Source organism: Ambystoma mexicanum, chromosome 2p (genome assembly GCF_040938575.1).
Source record: "Ambystoma mexicanum isolate Mex_15411 chromosome 2p, UKY_AmexF1_1, whole genome shotgun sequence".
Lineage (NCBI taxonomy): Eukaryota > Metazoa > Chordata > Amphibia > Caudata > Ambystomatidae > Ambystoma > Ambystoma mexicanum.
The window spans coordinates 273,570,223-273,593,510 of NC_090923.1; the positions used below are offsets into that span (position 1 = coordinate 273,570,223).

General features: G+C 42.0%; 1 protein-coding gene across 1 annotated transcript in view; it reads left to right on the forward strand.

Annotated features, from left to right (window-relative positions):
* LOC138567739 (inter-alpha-trypsin inhibitor heavy chain H3-like) overlaps positions 1 to 23,288 on the forward strand; it is a 475,184-nt gene that overhangs the window by 365,534 nt on the left and 86,362 nt on the right. The window contains exon 19 of the mRNA XM_069646218.1: positions 22,278 to 22,485. Coding sequence (XP_069502319.1) covers positions 22,278 to 22,485 — 208 coding nt within the window. The remainder of the gene's footprint in view (positions 1 to 22,277; positions 22,486 to 23,288) is intronic.

Below are 23,288 nucleotides of genomic sequence, written 5' to 3' on the forward strand. Positions count from 1 at the left end.
AGGCTTGGAAAGGCATTGCCAAGCAATGCCGTAGTGTTATTAACTGGCCATTGATGGTAGCAGGTGCAAAGTGGTATGAATACCTGGGCATCTAATAGCAGTCTCTGGCAAATGTCTAATACTTATACACAATCCAAAACGGTTGGATTTGCCAATGCTTGTTTTTAACAGAACGTCAGAGAAGGACAGGCATGGGGCTTATAAATCAAGTAGCTGAAGGCAGACCTGGTTAAAATTTTGTTTACACCAGTAGCAGGTTTACAACTCAAATTATGTCATTAACTCTCAGCAGACCACTTCGAAATACAAAATGGCAGGCACTTGAGTGCAATGTTGATGGTAAGGCTTGATTAAAGCAAGTTCAAAACGTTCCCATGAGTAGGTGTTTTGGGCTGGAGGGGTAGGAACTGGGTGGGAATGGCCATAGGAATTAGCATTGCCATGGGCAGTCAATGGGTGTGAAAATTACCAAACAACACCCACAAACTTTGCGTCCCTCCTCATATGCCATTTCTCGCTATGTGTGCTCTAATGCAATAGTTTTGGCTTATAGGTGTCGCAAGTGGTTCGTAATAGCCCAAACAAAAAAATGGTCCAGGCCCTGCATGCTTAATTTGCCCTGCTTATTTAGGATTTCATCTTACCTGCTATGTACCTGCCTTTGATAATTTGCATTGATTAATTCACTCCAAGGAAGGGAAGATATTATGCCCATATTCCCTATGGATGCACCAGTCTTCTCAAACTAAAGGCTGTTTCAATGTATATGTGTTTTGCTGGTTTAAGGCAGAGCTCAGCACATTCATGTATCCCTGACATTGTCTGCTGACCCTGTAATCTCCTAGAAGAGCACCCGTGAGGGTGGATAGGAGGGCAAATAGCACCGACGTAGACTACTGTGTGCGTTGTATAACATGAAAGATCATTTTGGCGACATAAGAGCAAACATACATTTTATATGTGACACATCTGTGTCACTGATTCAAGCCCGCGACATCTCTGAGCACATAATGCACATTGACCTTGCTGCTTACTTGATTTACGATAACACCCAGACATGTTGAGCCCATTATCTTTTGATAGTGAAGTACTGGCTGTCTTGCTTTGGCAGGCAGCAGATGGCATCCTTGCTTGCATTTCTGTCGTGCATTGTCAATTTCTCTGTCCATATCACTCTCACAAGCTCTTGACTTGAGTTGTACTGGGTAGTACTTGTGGGAGACTGAGTGAGCCCCAGCAGCACCCTGGCTCAAGGACAGTTTTTGGAGGTTGACATTGCTCTCTTGCTATCCCTAGCCCATTTTAAGCCCTGAGTCCAAGATACGGAACTATGGCGCAGATACCAGCAGAATCCCAATTAACTATTGACCCAAAAAGCATGTTGATGTCGATTTTTGGGGGGCAGGGAGGTCACTACTACCTAAGAGGTTTCTAAGTGTGCGGTTAAAAGAATCAGCAATCAGAAAAAGTGTTCAGTGATTCATGTTCTCAAGAGAATTAACCCATATGGACATAGGTGTCACTTCACTTTTCTCCCACACTGGGTTTGTTTAGACAAGGTCAGTTTACCATTGGCAGATTTACTAGGATCTTGGCATAAATTAAAGCTTTTTTGTTTACATCTATTCAGCAAGTGTGAAAACAGTATGTAAGCATTTGAGATGAATTTATTCACAATCATTCAACTTTATTTTGACACAGAGAGTGTCATAACAGCAAAACAAAATAAATACAATACAATATTACTTTTTCATGATTATTTATGTATTGTAATTAGTCAAACGACTTTTTACAATTCACTAATATTACATACACCTATACATACACCTATATATACACATATACAAAATATTCATAGAATAGTAATCCATTAAAATCAAAATCATTAACGTAACAGTCGTCAAAAGGTTCACTAAGATCCCTAACAGTTCAGTCCAAACCCTTCTTCACAGAGTTTTGAATTACAATCTCTTAACATTCATTACTAGACAAAGAAATAACAAAATGAGCGCCAACGAGTAGACAAAGTGTACACAATTCCTACTATATATCAACACTCTAATGCTATGTGCAAATAAGCAATGTGCAAATAGGCAATGTACACATAAAGATATGGCTCGATGTTCAGCTATTATAATCCAGGCATGTGCAAATGAGAAATGTGCAAATAGAAGTGTAAATCAGCGCACTGATGTTATATATACATAATGTACTAAACCCCCCTAAAAATCCCAATGTGCACGGATATATTTACGTTTTCAGTCTTGCAGTCGACCGTAATTATTAGTGTTCAACATCTCGGCAAATTTAGTTCAATGCCTATATTCTTTTTTTTATTTGCAACCAGACTCTATAAAGTGCAAGGTGCACAGAAACGGAAACAGAATTCAAATAATAATTCCAGAAATCGACAGGTTTTATGGAGTCAGTCGTTTAAAAAGTTCTTGTAAGCACACATATAGGTGGAGCCCAGGCTTGTGCACTCTGGGAATACATGTTTGGTAGTTTCCAATGTATCCTGTAACGTACAGACATGGCAGTAGCTTTCGTCAGGCCTCAGTTTCAATTGGGAACCTAGAACTGTTAATAGGGGCTATTGGTCTATTCCTAAACACAATAACAGCATAATTTTTTTATGTTATGTTATGCTAAATGTTTTTTATACCGCACACTATGAGCACCTACATGGTCCCTTGGCGCTCTGGTGGCTCTGTTAAGCAAGAGGGTAAGGTGTGGGGGGCAAGTTAGTAGGACTGAGTGGGACAAAAGAGCAAGAGAGATGTGATGTGCTGTTGGCTGAGCATGGGTGTGAATTTTCCGTCGGTAGCCGACATGCGCTGTTGTGTGAGTCTATGGCCCTCATTACAACACCGGCGCTAAACCATGGTTGGTGCCTGTGTTGTAACGAGTCCGCCATGGTGAAATGGGGAAATACCGCCCCATTCCAAGGTTGGCGGGGCGGTATTTCCCCATTTCCCCATGGCCCTTCCCCATTCCCATTTTTGACCGATAGGGCTCAATCGGAATGGGGAAGGCGGCAATTACGGTACCGCAAATTGCGGCACCGTAATTGCCTGCGAGGTCCGTTTGTGGGTCCCTACTTTAACGGCTGGTCCAGACCAGCTGTTCAGGTCGGGTCCCGCAAAGGGACCTCGTAGTAAGGCGCTAAGTGGTTAGCGGCGCCGTAGCCTTTTATGGCGCCGTTAACCACTTAGGCCAGGGTCGTAATGACCCCCTATGTGTGGTTTGTTGTGTTGTTGCGTGTAGTGAGGGGCGTGCCGTTTGTTGTGCTGTAGAGGTATGGTTGCGTTTAGTTCAGAGTTTGAGAGGTGTATGCAGAGAATGAGGTTGGTTAGTGGCAATATCGCATCGCACCCCCTCAGTTTTGGTGCCTGCACAACATATCCCTTCCAATGTTGTACATTGTGCAGCTCTTCTATTCCCACTTCTATTTTCTGTGCAGGGGCGCGGGTCGTTAATAGGGCTGTTGAGTGGTGGTACCTTCTCCACCCCCCCTACACTCATCTCCAATCCTAAATATGGATAATGGTCAATATAATCTATGGTGCCCGCTGTGGTTGTTATAATGACTCTATTAATCTTCTTACAGGCAACAAGCAAGGTTTTAGTTTTCTCAACATTAATTTTGAGATCACTCGCACCAGCGTGGATAACCAGTTACTCCAACATGATCTGCATCCAGAGAAAGTTTGATCAAACTCGAGGTTGTCGGCATATAACATGTTGGCGTTCCTCATCGTCCCGATCCTTGGGGGACAAATTGTGCTGACCAACATCTATTCTGACAAATCTGCTAAATAGACAGGGGAGCCAGCACGCAACCCTGCTTGACTCCCCTGTTAATCTGCATCGACATGGTGATGGTGCCATCATTACCCAGACGTACTCTGGCCCCCATATCTTGATGAAGCATCTGGATTATATTTACAAACCAGCCCAGCGAACCCAAGAGTTTCATCTGGCCCCAGAGCCTTGCCCTTGCTCTGGCCACTAAGTCAACTAATGTCACAAATGTCACATACAGAGCTGGGGCTTCCTTTCGGTTGGATTCGATGATCATGCGGTCCAACAGTAGAATGTTATGCCTCATTGTAAGAGCCTGGTCAAAAGCCCATTTGGAAACCATGGTGGATATTGTTGGTCTCTACGCATGCCTGCAGGTCCTTCAATACAAAGCTAGCAAACAGCTTATCAGTTACGTCCAACATGGACAGCAGTCTGTCACTTTCCGGAAGGCTGCTGTCACCTTTTTTTGAAGACAGGAATTAATACAGACTGCTGCCATGAGACCGGTATTGTGTGCTCAGTACAGACCTTGTCAAACAAGACTTCCAAAAGAGAGGCCCAGCCTGCAGGGTCTTTTTGAGGACTACATTAGCTGGCCTGTAGGTGCTGGGAGTAGTTGAGCCTTTCTACTATATGTGCATAAAGAATTATGGGTTGTATATACAACCTTTCCCCAATTACACTTAGTCAGGTCTGTTCACCAATGGGATTTATTATCTGGATTTCCATCGGGCTTTTGGACACAGATAGTAATTGCCATATTTTCCCCCCAGATAGCCCCAATCATCCTCTTCCACTGTATGTTTCTAAATGAGAATTTCCAGTTTTTTAGCCAAACCTGATATCGATTTTTGATCTTATTAGCCTCACAATGCTTATAGGGACCAGAGAGCGTGGTCTTTCTCCAGCTTCTGACCTCGCTTCGCATCAGTTTCTTTGCATTATGAATTATGATATCAAATGGCTTATTGGTAGTGTTGCCAACCGTCAACCACTGATCTACTCGATAAGAGGCCACATCAGTTGCTAGTGTACTCAATCAGATCTCAATATCATCAGCTGTATATTGTGTAAATAATTGTCCATAGGGCAATGTTAGATCATTTATCACAGATGTGGCTTTTTCAATGTTGATTACGGACCACTGTATGTGGTGGCCTGAGTGGCTAGGGAGTATACCTTTAATATGTGTTACTTTGGCTACCCCCAGGGGAAGGTGCAATGTTAAAATATGTGAAGCGTGGTCACTGTTAGTATTAAATGAGATCTGAAGTTCTTGCACACACTCAAGACTCGAGTTACTACCAAACAGAAAATCGAGCTCCTCCATGGTGTTTTACCTACTTTGTCACCTCTAGTACGGCTGTCTACTAACACCAACTCCCATTCCTTTACAAATGCCACCCAGCTCTGGCCTCACGATTCACTTTTTGTTGCAGGAGTACGCTTTCAGGGATGATATTCTTAAATGAAGAGCACCTGTCAGTGTCCCGGCAGCGTGCATTCAGATTTCCTTCTGGCAACATAAGGTCATGATCAGAGGCACCTCCCCAATCTGTTCACATTGTATCTATATATTTAAAGATATCTTCGGTTCTATTACTGCCAGGGGGGTCATACACATTTCCCAAAAGCATGTGCTTAAATTCTACTCCAGTCCTGAAAGTAACTTCTACAGCCATTGCGTTAGCAATTTCAGTAGTGGTAATTATTGAGTCAAAGTGCAAAGGTTTTCTGATCCCATTCATGAGCCCACCATAGGTCCTCCCTAAGAGGCATTTTTTGCCACAACTTTGTAAAGGTAAGTTCCATCCTAAAACTCTCTGGCACACATGCAGGTCTCCTGAAACATAAACATATATTGGACCAATAGGAATGAAAGAGAAACTGCTTCTGCAAATAGATGATGGTACCCACTTGTGTTCCAGCAAATTAGCTTCAGGCCTCACTTGGGAAGCATACATTGTCGAGGCAGGAAGCTTTTCAACCATTCCCAACCTTGAAAAGATATAGGGACATGGTCAATAACAGTTTTCGTTTTATTAAGTCCCATGTAATGTTCCTTTATGCATCTTTGCCAACAGTGTAAAGGTGACTCTCTTTCCCCCTTTGTGTCAGGAACAGTGAATGGAAGATCTGGAAGCGCTGGAGGCATTGAATTGCCTTGCGCGCGTTCCAGTCCTCACCCATCATGGCGGACGTGTCTTTAAATGCTGGCTCCTCCCACAACCCGACGCGTTGTATCTGTAATTTCAACGCTTGCTAACTCTCCCTTCTACAGCTTTTCCTGCCATCCTTGTGTTCCTCCACAGGCCATTTGTTCCCTGTTGTTTTCCCGTGTACCTTTTCCCTGTCTGCTCGTAGCATCTACCTTGTTTTTTTTTCCTTTCGCCCTTCTGGCGGCTCCCGCCTCTTGTCGGCGTCTTGCCATCTCTGACTATTTTTCTTCCTTTCTTACGTTTTGCCTTACCTCTCGTCCGCTGATCCCGCTTGGTGCCTTTTCCCTTACAATCATACTAGTTCCTTTTTTGGGTTTCTGTCTTTCCTTGTTTCTGTCTGTTACGAACGTATTTTGTGTTTACGGCCATACAGCAACCCATCACCTGCCACTTATTTCGCTTATTTCGCTCTGTAAGCCTCTTTCTTGCCCTTCTTAACTTAGCCCAATTTTCCATACATGTTCAGTATCTTTATCCTTTTTCCTTATCTATTCTTCCTTTTACAGTCATCTTTGGCGCAGCCTGTCTTTTCATTTTTTTCTTTTCTCTGTCTGTGATTATTCTTGTATCTAAGTTTTACTGTGCCCATTCCCTTTCTTCCTCTCCAAGTTTTTCTGTACTCCCTTGTGATACTTATTGTTACGAAGCATTTGGTGTGGGATTTCCCCATAATCCTTATACTCCGGAATCCAGTACTTGCTCCATTGGAAATACAGAGCTGGAAACAGACTTTCACCTATTTGAGCTGGAAATAGACTTACACCTATTTGAGCTGAGAACAGACTTTCACCCATTCGAACCCATCTGGAAACAGGGTTTTTTCCGCCTTTGTGCTTTTTCCATGGAATTAGGGCTGGCCCCCTGGGGGTCCCCGCGGACAGGGTTCCTTCTCTGCCAAGGTGGCCTCTGGAGGGGCCAGACCCTATCTAAACGAACAGAAGATCTGAACGCCCAAGGACAAGACTCCTACAAGGAGGAAGGACCGTAAGAAGACAGAGACAGTTCCTAAAGAGTCCACCTCTGAAGATTCAGGTGAGGAGGAGGGGGAGGAAGTTTCTAATCCTGACAGCATACAACGCCCAATACCCATCATGGCGTCATTAGAGAAATATCAATAAATGGTAGCATCAATGCAGAACCTTACTATGGAGGTCCAGCCACTGAGAACAGAGAATATCGCCCTCCGACAACAGGTGGTGTTGCATTGTGACGACCGCGGAGACCTGCTTACAATGCCTCTCTCCTTTAGCAAGTATGATGGCCACCCGGGAGGGCTGAAGGAATTTCTTGATGCCTGTAAGGTGTATTTCGCCTTTCGGCCCCATGCCTATGAGACAGCTAGATCCAAGGTCGGGTTTATCATAGCCAATCTCACTGGAAACGCTCTCTCTTGGGCTACTCCGTTTGTCACCAGAGACAAACCGATATTGGATGACTGTGATCGTTTTACGGAGGTGTTTAAAGAACGATTCGACAGACCAGAAGTATCTTACTCCTCTCTAGAAGCAATCCTAGACGTCAGGCAGGGAAACACTGACGTCCAAACGTATCTATCCCATTTCCAGAGACTGGCAGCCAAGGCAGATTGGCTGGATTCCGCTCAACAAACCATCTATAGACGAGGTCTTCACGAAGAGATTAAGGATGAGCTAGCTCGAGTAGCCCGACCTGCTTCTTTCCAGGAATTGGTGACGTTGTCCCTTCAGATTGAGTTTCGTTTGCAAGAAAGACGTTCTGAAAGAAGAAGAATCAGAGGCATTTCTCAGCCAACCAGTCTACCCTCTCCTGCTCCTCCCACCAGAACTACCCATCCTACTGATGAACCTATGCAGATCGGGGCAGCCCGAGGACCTCTGACTCAAGAAGAAAGAAAAAGAAGAAGAGAGGCTGGTTTATGTATGTACTGTGGCTCCTCGAAGCACTTATTGAGAGACTGTCCCGAAGTACCACCCCGAAGGCAGGGAAACTTCAACCCCCGATCTACAGCAAGGGAAGATTCGGGGGAAGTGCCAAGCACCCTTGCAACTACTCAAGAGCAGTAAGCACTCCAGAGGAAAACAGTTTGATGGTGTTTCGTGTCCACTTGTGGCTGACCGAGGCCGGTCCCACTGAGGTGTTCGCCATGCTAGACTGTGGAGCGGCGGGGAACTTTATCGACTCCAACTGGGCAACGGAACATCTTGTCTCCACAAGAACCAAGGCTACTCTGATCCCAGTGGAAGGGGTGGATGGGAGGCTCTTGTCTTCCGGACCCATAACCAAGGAGACTGTTCCGTTGAGGATGAGGTTAGGCCAGCATGAGGAGTTTCTGGTATTTGATCAGATCCGAGCAGCCCATTTTGCTTGGTCATCGGTATTCCCTGGTTAAGGAGGCACAACCCTCATATCGACTCAACTGCAAACAAGGTGATCTTCGATTCTATGTTTTGTAAATCACACTGTATGAACCTATCTTCGGCCTCCAACACCCAGGAGTCTTCCATAAGCAGAACCCAAAAACCAATAACAGTGGCCTCTGTTCCTATCCAATATCAAGAATTATCAGAGGTATTCCTGTATGCTATTCCCAGACAACTACCGCCGCATAGAGCAGAGTATTGCTGTATAGACCTGATACCAGATGCTGTGGTCCCCTTTGGGCGGATGTACCCTTTGTCTTTACCAGAAAGGAAGGCCCTAAGAGATTACCTCGACGCTAATCTACAAAACGGACTCATCCAAGAGTCCAAATCTGCTTGTGGGGCTTCCTTGTTCTTTATTCCGAAAAAAGACTCGGCAGAACTACGCCCTTGTATTGATTACAGGGGACTCAACAAGGTTACCATACGGGATAGATATCCCATGCCCTTGATTCGGGATATCTTGGAGGCAGTACAAGGGGCAGTATACTTTACCAAGCTTGACTTGAGAGGGGCCTATCACCTCTTAAGAATAAGGCAAGGGGACGAATGGAAGACGCCGTTCCGAACCCCTTTTGGTCTCTTTGAATACAGAGTTATGCCATTTGGCCTTGTAAATGCACCAGCTATCTTCCAGAGATACATGGACAAGGTTTTTGCAGATATGCTATTTTTGTCTGTAGTAGTGTATCTGGAAGATATCCTCATCTTCTCCAAGACACTGTCAGAGCATAAGTCACTTGTCAGACTAGTCTTACAGCGTCTACAATCCCATCGTCTGCTGGTTAAACCAGAAAAGTGCCTATTTGAATCTACATCCGTGTTCTACTTGGGATTCATTTTATCCAAGGAAGGTGTCGAGATGGATGCGAATAAGGTAAAGGCGATCAGAGACTGGAAGAATCCTGTCAACATCAAGGTGCTTCAGAGCTTCCTAGGATTGGCCAATTTCTATCAGAGGTTTATCCCCAACTTTTCCAACAAGGTACTCCCTCTGACCTTTCTATTGAAAAAGTGAGTCAAATTCATATTTGGTGAGGAGCCCCAAAGGGCATTCCGTATCCTAAAGGAATGTTTTTTCTACTGCACCCATCCTGGTCCAGCCGGATCAAGCTAGACCGTACATACTGGAGACGGATGCTTCTATAGGGGCGGTGGGGGCAGTTCTACTTCAGAAGTCAGAAGATGGCTATGAACATCCTGTTGCTTACTACTCTAAGACACTCACCAGTAGCGAACGCAACTATTCAGTTATTGAAAAGGAGCTATTGGCTATTAAATTGGCCTGCCAGGAGTGGAGACATCTTCTACAGGGAGCTACTCATCAATTTACGATCAGAACGGATCATCGTAAGCTTCGGGTTTTACAACAGATGGAATGTTCTAATGCAAGACATGCCAGGTGGGCTTATTTTTTCCTGCAGTTTGATTTTGTGATCATATACATACCTGGTACGGAAAATAAGAAGGCTGACGCCTTGTGAAGAAGTCTTGGGGAAAGTTCTGGTTCCTACAAGGGACACGATTTGATCTTCCCAAACCTTACTGTGTTGGCATCCGCTGTTTCATTCCTTCAAGACCTACTTCCACAGTATCAGATGTGTACAGAGCTTCTGTCGACTGTCAACCAGGATAAGGATGGATTGTACTACCATGAAGGAGCTCTCTATATTCCCACCAAGAAACTCCAGAAACAGATACTTTCCTGGTGTCATGACACACCTTTATCCAGACATTCCGGTATCAGAAAGACATACAATCTACTACGGAGAGGCTTCTGGTGGCCTAACTTAAGAAGAGATGTATGCCAGTATGTATCTGCATGTTCTGTTTGTGCTTCAAACAAACAGTGAACAGGAAAACATTTAGGGTTACTGCAGCAACATTCCTTACCTGACCGTCCCTGGGTGCACATCTCTACCGATTTTATAGTAGACCTCCCTCCGTCATATGGTATGACAGTAATCATGGTGACTATAAACTCATTCAGCAAATAAGCCCATTTTTCGGCTTTCAAGCAGATTCCTTCAGCCTCTGAAATGGCCGCAACATTTCTCCAGGACATTGTCCATCTGCATGGTTTACCCACGACCATAGTGTCTGACCGGGGACCCCAATTTACATCCAAATTTTGGGCTTCTCTCTGTCAAGTTCTGGGGATTCACAAGGCTCTCTCTTCAGGATATCATCCGCAGAGCAATGGACAGACTGAAAGATTAAATGCCAGCCTAGAACAATATCTTAGATGTTTCTGCAGTCCACAGCAAGAAGAATGGTATTGTTTCCTTCCACAAGCTGAGTTTACCTATAATAATGCCCTCCATACCTCTATCCAGATGAGTCCTTTCTATTGTACTTACGGGGTCCATCCCCAACACTTACCCTGGCTCAGTTCTCCTTCTACCAAGATTCCGGGTCTGGACGGAGTATTACAGGACCTACATGAGGTACAGAAACTTGCTAAGGAAGCTCACCTAGCGAGTCAACGTACACAAAAAAAATGGGTGGACAAGGGCCGTAGTGTCAATCCAAGGTGGAAGTTAGGGCAATTGGTTTGGTTATCTACCAGATTCCTGCCAAGATGGGTTCATACGGGTAGGTTCTCCTCTCGTTTCCTTGGGCCATTTCCCATTTTACAACAGATCAACCCTGTAGCATACAAGCTCAAGCTACCGTAATATCTCAAGAAGGTGCATCCAGTCTTCCACGTCTCCCTTCTGAAAGAACATAAGGAGGACCCTTTCAAGAGGCCTGTGTTCAGAGGGTGTGCTCAAGTATCCCAGATACCCGAAGAATATGAGGTGTCTCATCTAGTCGATTCCAGATACCGCAAGGGTCAGTTGTACTATCTGGTTCATTGGAAGGGTTATCCGGTGGAAGAGAGGTCCTGGGAACCAGTGAGCTATATACATGCCACACGACTAGTGCAGAAATTTCACCGACTTCATCCGGGTAAACCCGGGGGTCCCCCGAGAAGAAGGGGGTATACTGTCAGGAACAGTGAATGGAAGATATGGAAGCGCTGGAGGCATTGAATTGCCTTGCGCACGTTCCAGTCCTCACCCAACATGGCAGACGTGTTTTTAAATGCTGGCTCCTCCCACAACCCAACGCGTTGTATCTGTAATTTCAACGCTTGGATCGTGTTGTTACTACGTCCATTTCTACATCTTGCTAACTCTCCCATCTAAAGCTTTTCCTGCCATCCTTGTGTTCCTCCGCAGGCCCTTTTTCTTCCCTGTTGTTTTCCCGTGTACCTTTTCCCTGTCTGCTCGTAGCATCTACCTTGTTTTTTTTTTCCTTTCGCCTTTCTGGCGGCTCCCGCCTCTTGTCGGCGTCTTGCCATCTCTGACTATTTTTCTTCCTTTCTTACGTTTTAGCTTACCTCTCGTCCGCTGATCCCGCTTTGTGCCTTTTCCCTTACAATCATACTAGTTCCTTTTTTGGGTTTCTGTCTTTCCTTGTTTCTGTCGGTTACGAACGGATTTTGTGTTTACGGCGCCTTTAAGTCATACGGCAACCCAGCAACTGCCGCTTATTTCGCTTATAGAGTATTCCCTCGCGCTGTAAGCATCTTTCTTGCCCTTCTTAACTTAACCCAATTTTCCATACGTGTTCAGTATCTTTATCCTTTTTCCTTATCTATTCTTCCTTTTACAGTCATATTTGGCGCAGCCTGTCTTTTCATTTTTTCTTTTCTCTGTCTGTAATTATTCTTGTATCTAAGTTTTACTGTGCCCATTCCCTTTCTTCCTCTCCAAGTTTTTCTGTACTCCCTTGTGATACTTATTGTTACGAAGCATTTGGTATGGGATTTCCCCATAATCCTTATACTCCGGAATCCAGTACTCGCTCCATTGGAAATACAGAGCTGGAAACAGACTTTCACCTCTTTGAGCTGGAAACAGACTTTCACCTATTTGAACTGGAAATAGACTTTCACCTATTTGAGCTGAGAACAGACTTTCACCCATTCGAACCCATCTGGAAACAGGTTTTTTCCACCTTTGTGCTTTTTCCCTGAAGATGGAGACTGTTCCTAAGGAGTCCACCTCTGAAGATTCAGGTGAGGAGGAGGGGGAGGAAGTTTCGAATCATGACACTTTGGGTCTAACTTCTCTACGAAATCAAAATCTGTGGTATTAAGGATTCATAGTAATGGAATTTTCACAAGCAGTTTTAGTACTACAGCTCGATTTAGATACTTCAGATCTGGTGTGAGAGCCCCAATGGTAAGGATTTCAGGGTATAGGGCTGGTGTAACCAGTGTTTGACTTATAACAGTAACTGGTGTGATATTATCAACTGAGTTGGTTAAAGTTATCCCGCTAGAGGGCCATATCTTCACTTCAAAGTTGTTATTCTCGCTCTCTAGAAGTGGGGGTGGGCAAACACTTGATGGCAGGGCTTTCTTCAGTCCATTTTCCCGAGCCTACAGAAGCATCTTTGACAAGCTAACTCGTCAGTGTGCCCACATTTTTTTTGCTATCTTCTTTTACTTCTGGATTCCCCTTATTTTTGGATTTTTGGATGTTGCTGATAACAATAGTAGAGTTCAGAGGAGTAACCAAAATGTCGGCTTAAATGGAATGTGTTACAGAACCTGAGTTTTCCAGTTGGCGCACAAGAGCTTTGGTTTCCGCCTCTCTTTATGCTTTTTATATGTGAGTGGTGAAACATCATTATTATTCCTCACCATAGATGTGTCAATAACACTCGGTATACTGTCAACGTCAGTAACAGGAGGATTAATATTTTCCTCCATACTACTAGCCAGTAAGGGTGGCTTTCTGTGACCTTGATTTTGCTCCAACAATGTTGTCAGGCATATAACGGTTTCACCCTGTTGTTTTATATCCTCATAGATTTGTCCACATAATTTAAGAAGTAGTTTTACAGTAAATTGTAGTGCAGCTGGATTGAGATTGGCTGCAGAACTTGCTGTACTAGTATTACTTGCACTCAGGTAGCATGAGTCAGTCATTGCTTTGTCCAACTGATCTTTGTTGATGTTAGGAAATAAGTTGGGAGTTGCAGACATCTGTGGTGATTTGCCATCTTGTATTGGATATGTATGTTGAGCTGAGGAGGACTGTGCAACTGTAACTGCCCCTGAAATGGGGGTGATAGCCTTTTTTAAGACCTGGGGATTTGAGTTTCCTCTTGCAGAGATTAGAAAGGTTCAAGGAGCGAATTATTGACGATATCGATGGTAGATTGATTAACACTCCTTAACAAGTCTTCTTCTGTTGATGGGAGAAAAGGTACATCACCTCATATTTCGAGATCACCTCTATAGATTTGTTCAGCCCAAGAAACAATTTATGAGGTAATTCTCCCACAAGTTGTACTGTTCGGTGCTGGCAGTGGAATTATTATGGGTGAAATAGTGGGATTAGTGTCCATCCACTCAATACTAGTCGAGCGAGTTAAAGTTCTTACCTTATTGTATGTAAGGTTTGTCTTTTCGAAAGTTGTATGTTTTGGAGCGGCTGACCATTTTTCCAGGCATATTTAATGAAGAGTGTACCGGCAGGAGGCCATAAGGGGTAAACTAAGTTGGAGTGATGTTTAGGATAATGTAGTAGTTGGGGTGGGGGGATTCACAGTATTACTCAGACTGGTGTCGGTGCAGGCAGCTATTACCTCGTTTAGCCGCAACATGACACAGTTTCTCTTGGTTATAACAGGGGTCCACCAAATCAGTGAAATGCGAAAAAATGTCCTCCTCCGGTCCCTCAGCCCCCCAGACTACCACGGACAACCACTTTTTTCCCACTTGTTCTCCGCGTGGCACTCTGCGCTGTTTTGCAGTTTTATGCAGACTGCAGGACATGCTGGTTGGCAAGCTTCTCCTCTGGTTAGCTTCCATGGTAACAATACTGCTCCAGAAATGCCATAGTGGCCCATTGACAACCACTTAGTTCCCACTTGTTCTCCTGCGCAATACAATATTACAAGCAACAGAGCAATTCATGTACAAGAATTATGCACCCACCATGGCACATATCCTCTGTTCACACTTCATCAAAAGCTAAAAACATACAAACATATTAGATATACATAACAACTGTGTACTGTTATTTGTTATTTCTTTATCCTGTTACAAAGGACAAAACTGATGTACTTGGACTAAACACAATAATTCTCAACAATTGTCAACTGGTATACACATTCCTTACTGACACTGTTAATATGCTATTGTACTGCTGTCATTGTAACCTTGTGTACTACCTATCACTTTCATGCCTCACGGGACACCAATGTCCAACTGTCACTCTACGCACAAACTCTACCGCACAATATCCAATGGGGTATCTCTTGGTCACCTCCCGGTTACTCACGCACAATCCATTACATGTACACTTTACTATGTTTGAATCACTGCAGCCTTGATGAAGACCCCTGTTGGGTCGAACCACACGTCGGCTTTAGTGTGTGAATAAACCAGCACTGAAAATCATAATGAAGTGACAAGACGTTTCATTTCTTTGATGTATACACTCAATGCAACCCATATCAGACATTGGGCCTCATTAGGACTCCGTCCCTAAACCATGGTGCTATTAGCACCGTGGTCCATGCCGGAGTCCACCATGGCGGAATGGGGAATTACCACCCCATTCCGAGGTTGGCGGGGCAGTAATTCCCCATGCCGCCATGGCCCTTCCCCATTCCCATTTTTGCCCCATAGGGCTCAATGGGAATGGGTAAGGCGCTAATTACGGTACCGCAAATTGCGGTACCGTAATTAGCACCAAGGTCCCTTTGCGGGTCCCTACTTTAACGGCTGGTAAAACCAGCCGTTAAGGTCGGGTCCCACAAAGGGACCTCGTAATTAGGCGCTAAGTGTTTAAAGGCGCCGCAGCCTTTTACGGCGCCGTTAAACACTTAGCGCCTGGGTCATACTGAGGCCCATTATCATATATCCAGCTCCCTGGTGCACAGGGTTCTAACAAACCACTTTTTTTCTAAATAGGTTGAGTGTCACTGGTTGGCCCTAATGATAATTCAGGATTGAGTCCTTAAAATTGAATGGATGTTGGCGAGACTTTGGTTTTCTAGATAATTACAATTATTTATGCAATTTATTGTAATCATCTCGATGTGAGGCCAAATGAGAGCTTGTGACAGAATGTGGCTGATAGATGCATTGACAGCATACTGATGACTGGGATGTGGGCAGTTCGTGAAACAGGTTTGAAATCAGGCAGCTTTTGCTCTGACACTTTAACAGAAATGTGACAATACTGTCATTATCTCAAAGTCAAATAGTGGCTACTTATTTACACAGTGAATTAAAATGCAATTCTTTTACATGCATGTATTGCATATTTAACTATTACCCCGAAAGGAGGATGGGTTTTATGTAGATATTACGTATTTGAAAAGGATGGGAAATAGTATCGATGGTTGTGGTTCACCTGTTAGTAGGGCTACTTAATTTTGGTTTTGGCCCAAAAGTCATGTTTTGCTTTTGTCTTTGAGAAGGGATTTCATGTAGAAGAGTAATTCTCCTTAAACAACTTTTAGTTCTGCTGGACATGAAACATGATCATATGGTCTACCCTAACAAGGGTAGTGAATAGGTGAAATGTGGAGAGTGCAGCTGAAATCACGGAGGGCATTTATATTATTGAGCTCAGTCTGAGTCCCTATCCCGGTGATCCTTTAGGGATTCTGGAGAAGATGGAGATTGTATTTAAATTGTTGCACATAATTATGTCAAGAAATTCGATGTCGGGCCTGCAGACTTGTTGGTCTTAAGGATTGATGGATCTTTTTCGGAACTGGTGTGTGTTATTCTGGGATACATTAGTATGGGACTTCCTGATAGTGTTTTTTTTGTTATTGAAAGCCCATATGTGTATATGAAGATGCATTCATTTCATTCTGTCTTGAGTCGAAAGCACATAGTGGGTTTTTTCAAACATGTTCTCTACTGAATAAGAGAAGAGAGTAGAGAGGGATTGTGGAAGGTTGGTGTCAATAGTGAAAGTTTAATTAAACATAATGCGTTTGTGTGAAGGAGAAGAAATATAACAATTGATTATCTATTTCTTCTGATGTTGTAATGATGCCGAAAGGGTAACAGATATGTTGAATACTGCAGAACACATTGTGGGAGAGGTTGAGTGGAAATGGCACATTTTTGGTGAGTAGACGATAATTTCCGCAAGTGAAGGCATGTCTTTGCAACCTATAACTTTAGTACTTTTGTCAGCACACCTGTCTATGAAAAGCCAGATATGCGCATTTAACTGTCCACTGGCAATAGCTTCATGGGTTTCGACTTGTGCTTCTTCAATCTGACTCTTCTAAGCATGAGCACTGTTTCTTTGGAAAAGGTCCCTGTGGTTCTGGACTTGATTTGTTATGTCGACGTGGCCATATGAGAAAACAAATACACAACAGAAATGCATCCCAATAGCTTTACGGCAGCCCTGTTGGGGTTTCCTAAAGACATAACTGCTTGCTAGGGCTTCATTACAGCAATTTGTTAAGGTATATCACATTTGTTCTGCCGGGCAAAACCTAAACAATTGGAGCTATATTGCAAATCTGGAAAGATTATTCCATATCAAGTTTCCCTACTTTGGATAGTTCTAAAATCGAGTGTTTTGAGGTCCCACAATCTTTCAAACATTTCATATAATTAATTCATCATTACTATTAACAAGTTGTGGTAAAGCACGTGCCACATTTGAATCATGAGGAATTATGGTAATTGTGGTAAAAGAGTATGAATTATATCGAAGTGTTAATTCAAGGGTCTGTTGTTATAACATTCCCTCTTCCTAATCCTTATGAAGTAACGGTGCCCAGGAGGCATATCCTCAAACCTTGTTAGCGGAAGGCGTACAAACATATGTTAAATATTGTAATGGGGTGTTACCGGGCAGATCAATAAATTCAGAAATGGAAAAGTCTGCAACAATTTAAAATGTGTAAAGTGCCAGTTGAGCTTCCCCTTCCGATGCCCATAACATTAGGCAAGAAGGAGTTTAAGGTGAAACCGGATGTGAAAATTACCACATCCTTTTCGAAATCAATAACACTGTATCCTTTGCTCTTCATTGGGGATGTAGCTCATTGTTCCCAATTCTAAATCAGCGCTAGTGGATGACATTTCGTATTAACGAGATCTTATCATGCCTTAATTTAGATGTAACATTGGTTACAAACTCTAATCTAGATACTGGTACAAAAGACTTTATGACAAATTAAGTTTTAATGGTGGGACAAGCAGATTTAGGAGAAACACCGAACACTGTGGATCAGAATATAGCTGTACGTGGGAATATAGATTATTATCAGATGTCGTGTGCACAAGCGGATTCAGCACTCAGAGTATCCCACCCTTCCACATAATAACTCTAGATTGGTCAGGCACGTTTTGTTAGAGGCTGCTCCCCAATTTTTACCATTTAGATATGATCTAACAGAGGTACATTAGTCGGTCCTCCGGAACAAAAAACATTGATCAATGAAGACCAAAAATGATGTCTCCTGCCTATTAGGGTTACATGCTTGGTTGCTGCTGAGAATTCCTGAAAGGTTTTGTGGAATAATTCAAATAATATGTCCCTTCACTTGGAAGAGAATTGATCATTGCTGGTGGGGGGGGGGCTTCAGTTGAATAAACAATAACATAAGATCAAAAAAGGATACAAAAAGATTGTGGTAGTCTATTGGAATACTGGTGTGTTTACAAACCTTTTCCAAATGGAGAATGTAACACCTGCTCTAAATGGTTATGATATATGTATGTTCTGTGTGACGTGTTTGCAAATTCCACCGTTATTAGATGGATATCAGTTACTTTTAAATCCTGCTCTAAAAGTATCCAGGGGCCAACCAACAGCATGATTATTATTTGGAGTGCATAACAGTACAAGAATTACAGCCACTTTCTGGAAACAACCTAATGAAACTTTAATGTATACATAGGTTGAATGGGAAGTTTACGGAGTTTACAGAGATGTCCCTGCTCACGCCACTTGGTCACATGGAATGCAGTCAGCATTGATTGATTATATTTCGTTGGTATTGGAATCCATTTTTAAGAATTCAGGAACTTTTCAAATTATCCCTAGTGAATATAGCAATCACCATATTGTACAAATGTAGTGTGAATTTCTGTCTGCAGAAAAATATAAAGGTATCTGTGGGCTTCATTTCGAGGTTGGTGATAGTCATGGTGCTATTTGCGCCATGACTGCCACCAATAACGGTACCGTGTCCGGTTTGGTGCAATGGGGATTTACCGGTCTAGTCAGACCTTGGCGGGACCGGTAAGTCCTCATTGAACAAACCATTCCCCATTCCCATTTGTGCCCCCACAGGGCTCAATGGGAATGGGGAGGGCTCAAATAACGGGCCGGCGTATGCCAAGCCCGTTATTTGCGCTCAGGTCCCTTAATGGTCCCGTCCTTAACACCTGGTCAGACCTGGCATTAAGGAAGGGACCTGCTAATGGACCTCATAGTAGGGCGGTAAGGGATTACCGGCACTGGTCTCTTTACCGATCCCCAATATCCCCTTACCGCCCTACTCGAAATGAGGCCCTGTATCTCTAATTTAGACTTTAATTCAGGGAAGAATAGATTCATATGGAATGCATCCAATGCAGAAAAATTGATTCATATTTTAAGGAATTGTGTGGTGAATATTGTTGAAACAAATAATGTATTCTCCCTGATGAAGTATACATCGGTTGTAATGTGTATATATGAAACAATTCAGTCTCCAGGAAGAGTTCCATTTAAGCATATACATGTCTTTGATGTAGAGATTCATAGGCAGAAAAGGCATCTAAGATCTTCTATAAGAGCACTTAAGTATGAAGAACTGGTAAGAAAGGTTATAAAGATCAAGAAAGTTAAATTAAAATACCGGAATTGGTTAAGACATTATAAGGCATCAATTTTGCAGAAAGATGCTGAAGTTATGCTACATTGCTTGACCTCTAGAAATCAGGCAGTGGTCTGGAAAATTATTTCAAAACTCCCACAATTCACAATTGGCTATGATTTTGAATCCAATTGCAGACTCTGAGTGGATTGTACATTTTGCTCAAATATAGGCAAGAGATTCTGAGTTGACTTCTTTCAAATGTATAGAAAAGGTGGTAAGATGGCCGTTTGATTTTGAAAAAGAGGACGTTCAACAGATCATTTTGGAAAGCAAACATTTCTGAGCTTCTGGCATGCTTTCTAATGTAACTGTTTAGAATTCTCCCGAAATATGGTAGGACATTTTGTATTGAATTTAAAAAAAAATGTAATTGACAAAAAATGGCCCCCAACTTAGAAATCATGGAAATGGTGCCCATCCTTAAGAAATTAAATAGGTTAAAGTCAGAGAATTACCAGCCATTTGCTCTTTAGATATCCTAGGGAAGATGTTTGCATCCCTAGTTTGTACACAGCTAAATCAATAGTCATTTTCAAGCAGGGTTTGTAAAGGCCCCTGATACCTCATTAAATAGATGCACAACACATTATCACATATCTATTTTCAGAAAATCAAATGTGTATTTGGTGTTTATCGATTTTGCTTTTGCATATCAGAGTGTGGATAGAGCACTATTATGGACAAAATTGCAGAATTGTCATGTCCCGATTACCTATTAGAAATTTGTATAGCTTTTCAAACGAAGACTATCCCAACAGATACCAACATATCAGGGTTTAAAACAAGGATGCATGCTGGCCCCATTATTTATCTTGGACATAGAAGAGACGCTGAGGAAGGCCAGACGCCTTCTGTATGCAGAGGACTTGGTGTTAATAGACCAAAAAAACCTATAGGGCTCCAACAATCTGAATTATGAAGCTATGCAAAAGATATTGCACTCTCTATAAATCTCTTGAAAACAACAATCCTTCCAAGAAGAACAAAGCGAAGAGATAGCGTTGGTATTCAAATCAAAATGTGTCATTTAATTAGTGTTTTCTATTGCAGGAACTGCTAAGCTGTTAATAATGTCTAATCATTTAAAAGTGAAAACAAAATGCTTAGCCTCTCTGGCGTGTATGAAGTTTGGAAAATGTTCTCGGTACCGGTTATGTAGTTTTATGAAAAGGAAGGTTATTCCGGCATTAACTTATGGTGCAGAAACCACAGTCATGTCTGTGCTCAAACTTTGGGATCAGTTGAAGGGAATGTTTTTTAGGAAAATACCAATCAGGGTCCCGATTAAAGTGATTAGATTTGATTTAGGCCTGTTATCTATGCAAGCCATGACAAATTGGAGAATTATTTCTGTGATTTGATAATGCCTAGTCGCTTTAGGGGGAACTCTGTATTATCAATTACATAAAGCTATGTTGCAAGAAAAAGATACGTGTCTTGTAGAATGGATGAATAAAGTATCGGACATTCTTATGCAACTGAATATAGCAGCTGATACATTATTAAATAATGCTGTCCATGTAAAGAGGAAACTATGGCTGAATGACTGGATAGAGAAATGTACAGATATAAAACGGTATAAGTTATATTATCATTCCAATGATAAGATGAACACTTTCAATGTGATACCGAAATGCCTCTTATAATTTCCAAGTGTAAAATGGAGAAGTCAATTTTTGAGATTTCGGTTGAATTTATATCCGACAAATTAGGTTTCAGGAGCCTGTTCAGCTATACTGAGGGAATTGCATATTTGTAGATATTGTGAGCAATAGAATATGATACAACATTTGGAATATTTATTGGTTAATTGTGTGGATCTAATGGCTTTCAGACAGGCTTATTTTGGTTATTTTTTATTTGCAGTACTGTAGTTGTTGAATGGCAAGACATTATCATTGATTTTAGCTACACTTAGATTTTTAAACCAGGTTTATAATATGATTTTAGGAAATTAATGTTTTATACTATTTTAAAATATTATGAGTTTGTATTCGATTGATATGTATTGTTATATGAATTGTAATCTGTTGTATTAATGTATTGGTGTGTTGTAATTTGTGAAAGATTTGAAATTCTGATCAAACAAAATAAAACAATACAAATGTGAAGTTCACATATGACCCACTATTGAGGATGTTGATAGGGAGGGCCAGATGCTACCATGCACCAGATTAGGGCCCTCGACATGCCCCAATTGCCTACTTTGTAGGCCAGTGTAGTTCAGATGGACATTTTCGTATTTTCTTTATATTTCTTTGGCCTATGTGATGGAGCAATGTGTTTCTACTATGGGCTGTGGCATTTGGAGGTTTTGGGGGATGGCTTTAGCTGGATTCATCCCCCAGAAGTGATGATCAGCAAATAGTCCTGGGACAATTATGCTAGTTTGTCTGGCAATAGTTATGAGAAAATTCCAAGTCTGTTTGTCATTTCCTCTGCTATCTATGCTGCCAACTTCAATACTCAAGATTATATTCTACTGTGTAATCAGCATGATATCTATGGAATTCATCAAAATCAGACACACTCATCTATCTCACCATTCAAGCTGGCCATGGTTTTTTGTAGTTAGGTTACAGAGAAGTGTTCTTCCAGCTGTCATTTATATAACATCCTTAAATAAGTTGCATGTTAGCTAGAAAGATAGAGGATGCTTCACATTTGAATAATCTGGCAATGTAATGCATTGCATGCAGTTATCTGTATCATTTCAAACGTGATCTCCATTAGAAACGAATATAAATAACTTATTCTGAACTTTTACACCCACCCTTTCAGTTAAGAAGAACGTTGAGGTCATTGAGTCCACAAAGTCACACATGGAAATCCATTTAGGAATTAGTTCTTGCTCTTCTTACTTTCAGCTTGCGTAATGTGATTTACAACAATTCTTGCCTTACTGAACCCAATATTTTGTATTGATTTTCATTAGGCATAACAGTGAATGGGCAACTAATTGGAGATAAGAAAGCCAGCAATAGTGCAAAACAATCAAACCACACATACTTTGGAAAAATTGGAATCATCCACAAAAAGAAGGATTTGAAGATTGAAGTAACACCCCAGAAAATCATTGTTCGTCTTGGCAAGAAGACAAGCATTTTCTCCTGGCTTGAGTCAGGCTCCATGACACAAGAAAGGTAATAGGTATTGATAGTGTGCTGTATTTTTATTTTTCAAAAGCACAAAAAACACAGTCACATATTCTAGTTCATATATGTTAGTTAATAATGTGTGTTTAAATACATGGAATATTTGTAATATCTTACAGCTGACCTTCAACTGATGTCTTGTAAACAGCTAGCTCTTTGGTCAGTCAGTACCTGCTCTACTTAAGAATGCTAATCCATTCATTGTATGCCTATCTTCAGTGCTATCTAGGTAGCACATAAAAGTCAGTATTTATATTAGATCAAGAGATCTTCAGTAACAGGAACATTTGTGCTCGGTACCACAATATTGATCTCCAAGTATTTACAAAATGTGCCTGTAAATATCCAAAAACAGGCCTCTGGCTGTGGTGTCTAGTACGGGATCTAAGAATGAACGGGGTGGTGACGAGAATGGTCTAATCTTAAACAGATAATAGTAAATGGATGTAAATATAAACGAGACATCCAAGGATTGACCGGAAATTAGGTAGTGCATGTTTATGGGGGATTGCATGAAGTCTCAGATGGGAGGGCTTGAGTAATGTGTAGGCCAATATTAGAACTAGACACAGAGCACCCCTGATTCATGGAATGTTTTCCTATGGGATTGCGCCATTATAAAACACTTCCATGAATCAGGGCCAGAAACTGCTGTGTGCCAGAACATTATTACTCACAGCACTGTGGATGTGTGTTGGCCTTGAGATGTTCTCAAATATACCCTTGAAAATGAGAGGCTTGTTTGGGATTAGGAATTTTTAACATTGTCAATTTCAACAATAGTTGCGTTA